Source organism: Zonotrichia leucophrys, unplaced genomic scaffold (genome assembly GCF_028769735.1).
Source record: "Zonotrichia leucophrys gambelii isolate GWCS_2022_RI unplaced genomic scaffold, RI_Zleu_2.0 Scaffold_145_113207, whole genome shotgun sequence".
In the NCBI taxonomy this organism is placed as follows: domain Eukaryota; kingdom Metazoa; phylum Chordata; class Aves; order Passeriformes; family Passerellidae; genus Zonotrichia; species Zonotrichia leucophrys.
In genome coordinates this window covers 67,586-70,724 of record NW_026992350.1, presented here as the reverse complement: position 1 = coordinate 70,724, position 3,139 = coordinate 67,586, and the positions used below count along the sequence as shown (strand labels likewise).

The window sequence follows — 3,139 nt, the reverse complement described above, 5'->3', positions numbered from 1 at the left end:
GGTCTCCAGCCCAGCCAGGACCCCCTGAAGCCTCCCCCTGATCCATTTTTGGCCTGCCCAGGAGCCACCAAAGCCCCTCCCGTCCCTCTCAGCATCCCACAGCCCCCTCCCAGTTGCCCCCAGCGCCCCAGGACCCCCAAAGCCTCTCGCAGTCCCTTGGCAGCCCCAGCAGGACTCAGCCAGAGCCCTCCCAGGCTGTGCCCAGCACAACCGAGCTCATGGCGAGCCCCGCTTTGCCATCGCCGATCTCCTTCCAGCCCCTCCGGGCTCACTGCAATCCCTCCCAGTCCCACCCAGCACCCCCAAACTCCCTCCCAGTCACACCCAGCACCTCCAAACTCCCTCCGAGTCCCACCCAGCACCCCCAAACTCCCTCCCTGTCACACCCAGCACCCCCAAACCCCCTCCCTGTGCCCACCAGGACCCCCCCAAGCCCATCCCACCCTCCCCAGTATCCCCCAGACCCCTGCCCAGCCCCCAGCTCCAGCCCGGCTCTCTCCAGCTCCCTCCCAGTGGCTCCCAGCACAGCCCAGTGGCTCTGCCAGCGCCCCCAGGGGCTCCCCCGTACCCCAGTGCCGCCTCAGGGGCTGCTTTAGGCTGACGTGCTCCACCTGGCAGCTGTAGCTGAGCCCGCGCCGGGGGGGGGGGTTTCCAGCAGCACCAGCAGCTGGTAGGTCCAGTCCCCGTTGGGAACCACGTCGGTGGCCACCACGTGCTCCGAGAGCTCCTGCTGGCCCTGGAACCACCTCACCTGGATGGCAGCAGGGTAGAAATCCATCACGGAGCAGAGCAGGCGGCCGGGGCCGGGCTGGGAGCTCGACGGGGGCACCAGCGAGATGGACACGCTGGGGGGCACTGGGAGAGAGAGAGAGCGGGGAGACACTGGGATCAGCTGGGGGGCACTGGGAGAGAGAAGGGAGGGCTGGGGTGGCCTGGGAGGGGCTGGGGAAGGACTGAGATGAGCTGGAGCGGCAGTGAGAAAGAACGAAGGGGATGCGGGGCACTGGGAGAAAGGCTAGAAGTCTGAGAGTGAACTGGGAATGAAGTGGGAACAGACTGGGAATGGGCTGCGAGGGACTTGGAGGGACTGTGGTTGCAATGGGAGGGATTTGGTGGCCCGTGGGATGAACTGGGAATGAAGTGTGCGGCACTGCGAGGCCGAGTCCAGCGCGGGCATCAGACTTGCAGGTCTGCCTGGCAACAGAAGCGTCATCATAGAGACTCGATCTGATTGGCTGAAAAGCGTCAGCTTTACGCGTCGCTGAAATGGACCCGCGGGCGCTGGGATGGACTGGGAGGGACTGGAGGCCCCGGGGATGGGCACAAAGAGGGCTGAGGGCTCAGGGGCAATTCTCAGGGATCCAGGGGCTCCAGGGTTACTGGCAGGGCAGGGCCCGAGGGAACACGCTCTGCCCCGCGCTCACCTCGGCGCGCCACAGTGAACGGGCGAATCACCTCGTAGTTGCCCCGGCAGTACCAGTCCACCGCAGTCCGTTGTTCCACCATCCATTTCGGGTCGCTGTTAATCTCCCTGGCAAACCTCTCCTCATAGGAGGTGAACCCCACGTGCACCCCCACGTCGCTTTCGAACACCACGTACGTCTCCCGGTTATAGATGTACCTCTGCACGGACATCACCTTCTCCGTGCCGTTAATGAAGTAACACTCATGCCTTCCCATGTGCAGAAACACCGCTGCGAGTGCAGGACACAGCTAAGGGGGTGCTCCCCCATCAGCCCTTAGCACCCCAGAGCTCCGGGGCCACCCCGGATCCGCACCCCGCACCCCCTGTGCCCCACGGCCGCCGTGGGACCCTCCTGCCCGCGCTGCCGCTTCCTCTTTGTCACTCTTCCCCCATTTGCCCTTCCTCATCCTCTCCCCTTCCACCTCCGGCCGCTCCCAAATCACTTTTGGGGTTTCATTTCCTCATTTTCCCACAAATTCCCGAATCCTCACCCCCTCGGGATCAGTTTTGGGGTTCCCCCTCCCCTTTTTCCCCTTCTCCACCCTCTCCCACCCCTCCCTCACCTCCCCCCGACCCTCAGCCCCTCCCGCTCTCCCTTTGGGGGGACCCCTCCTCCTCCCCCTCCATTCCGGGCTCCCCCCTTCGCCCCCTTTTCCCCCTTCTCCCCCCTGTCCCAGCGCCTCCCGCCCCCCGCTCACCCGAGAGCTCCGTGCCCGCAGCCGGGGGTGCTCCCAGCACCACCAGTGCCACCAGCAGGGCCCCAGCTGCCGCCCCTCGCCCCATGGCCGGGGCCGGGCAGGGAGCAGCAGCCCCAAAGCAGCCGCGCTGCGCTGGGAGCGCCAGTCCGGAGCAGGGCGGGCTCGGCAGCGCCGCGCGCTCTCATTGGCTGCCGCCGCTTCTGGGCAGCGACCGGCCACGGGCTCTGCCCAACAACCGATGAGGCAATCCAACGCCGCGTGCTCTCATTGGATAAGCCGCCTTCTGCCTGCGCTCCCATTGGCTGAGGCCTTTCCGGGACGCTGCAGCCCCGGGCTGGGGGATTTTTGCGCAGGGGGAACCTTGGGGCGCTGGGCAGGTGGGGGCCGGGATGGAGAGACGCGGGCTGTGGTGGACCAGCCAATCAGAGCCGCTCATTTCACATTTAGCCCCTATTTTTAGGTTACTGAGCTTGTTCAGGATTTTCTGTTCGGAACCCTTGGTCCTGCTGTCCTGGTTTGAAAAGGAAATGAGTTTTTTGGGATGCTGTGGTCAAACCAATCTGTGCTCAGATTTGAATATTAACCCCTGGTGTGGCCCCTGAGGACATGGATACGCCTCTGAGAGCACAGGGGGTTAAAAGCAGAGAACTCCCAGGGGAAGCTCTCTTGGTTCCGTGGGTGAAAGGTTCAGAGCTGCCCTGCCCGGCTGCGGGCTGGGTGCAGGAGGGGAAGCCATGCGGCCGGGTGAGGGGAGCCAGGCCTTGGACAGAGAAGGGAGGTGAAGGCCCTTGCACGATGGAAGGGTGGTTTAGCAGTGCCAAGTGTCTCCTGCCATCTGCCATCAGGGACCTGACCAGGTGAGTTTTGTTTCCAGGGAAAATGGCCGACATTGCTGCACAGGGGCCTGTGTTCCAGAGTGGCCAGCTGGCTGCTGAAATTCCGCATTGCACAGGATGCCTCCCAGACTGAAGCTGGC

The 3,139-nt window shown here is 64.5% G+C and overlaps 1 protein-coding gene across 1 annotated transcript; it reads right to left on the bottom strand.

Annotated features, from left to right (window-relative positions):
- Nucleotides 1-592: 592 nt before the first annotated feature.
- LOC135460999 (HLA class II histocompatibility antigen, DR beta 4 chain-like) lies at nucleotides 593-2,325 on the bottom strand. Its single transcript, XM_064737981.1, has 3 exons — nucleotides 2,164-2,325; nucleotides 1,425-1,694; nucleotides 593-855 (listed from the first exon to the last, which is right to left on the bottom strand). The coding sequence occupies exons 1-3, from the start codon at nucleotides 2,246-2,248 to the stop codon at nucleotides 593-595; spliced, it is 618 nt and encodes a 205-aa protein (XP_064594051.1). The 5' UTR covers nucleotides 2,249-2,325.
- Between the last annotated feature and the right edge of the window lie 814 nt (nucleotides 2,326-3,139).

What these genes read in the sequence shown, in the direction of transcription:
- LOC135460999 (XM_064737981.1), bottom strand. Translation starts at nt 2,248, where the DNA reads ATGGGGCGAGGGGCGGCAGCTGGGGCCCTGCTGGTGGCACTGGTGGTG. An exon ending in TGCGGGCACGGAGCTCTCGG is followed by an intron (nt 1,695 to 2,163) that starts GTGAGCGGGGGG and finishes CTGCACTCGCAG; the next exon opens with CGGTGTTTCTGCACATGGGA. An exon ending in GTTCACTGTGGCGCGCCGAG is followed by an intron (nt 856 to 1,424) that starts GTGAGCGCGGGG and finishes TCTCTCTCCCAG; the next exon opens with TGCCCCCCAGCGTGTCCATC.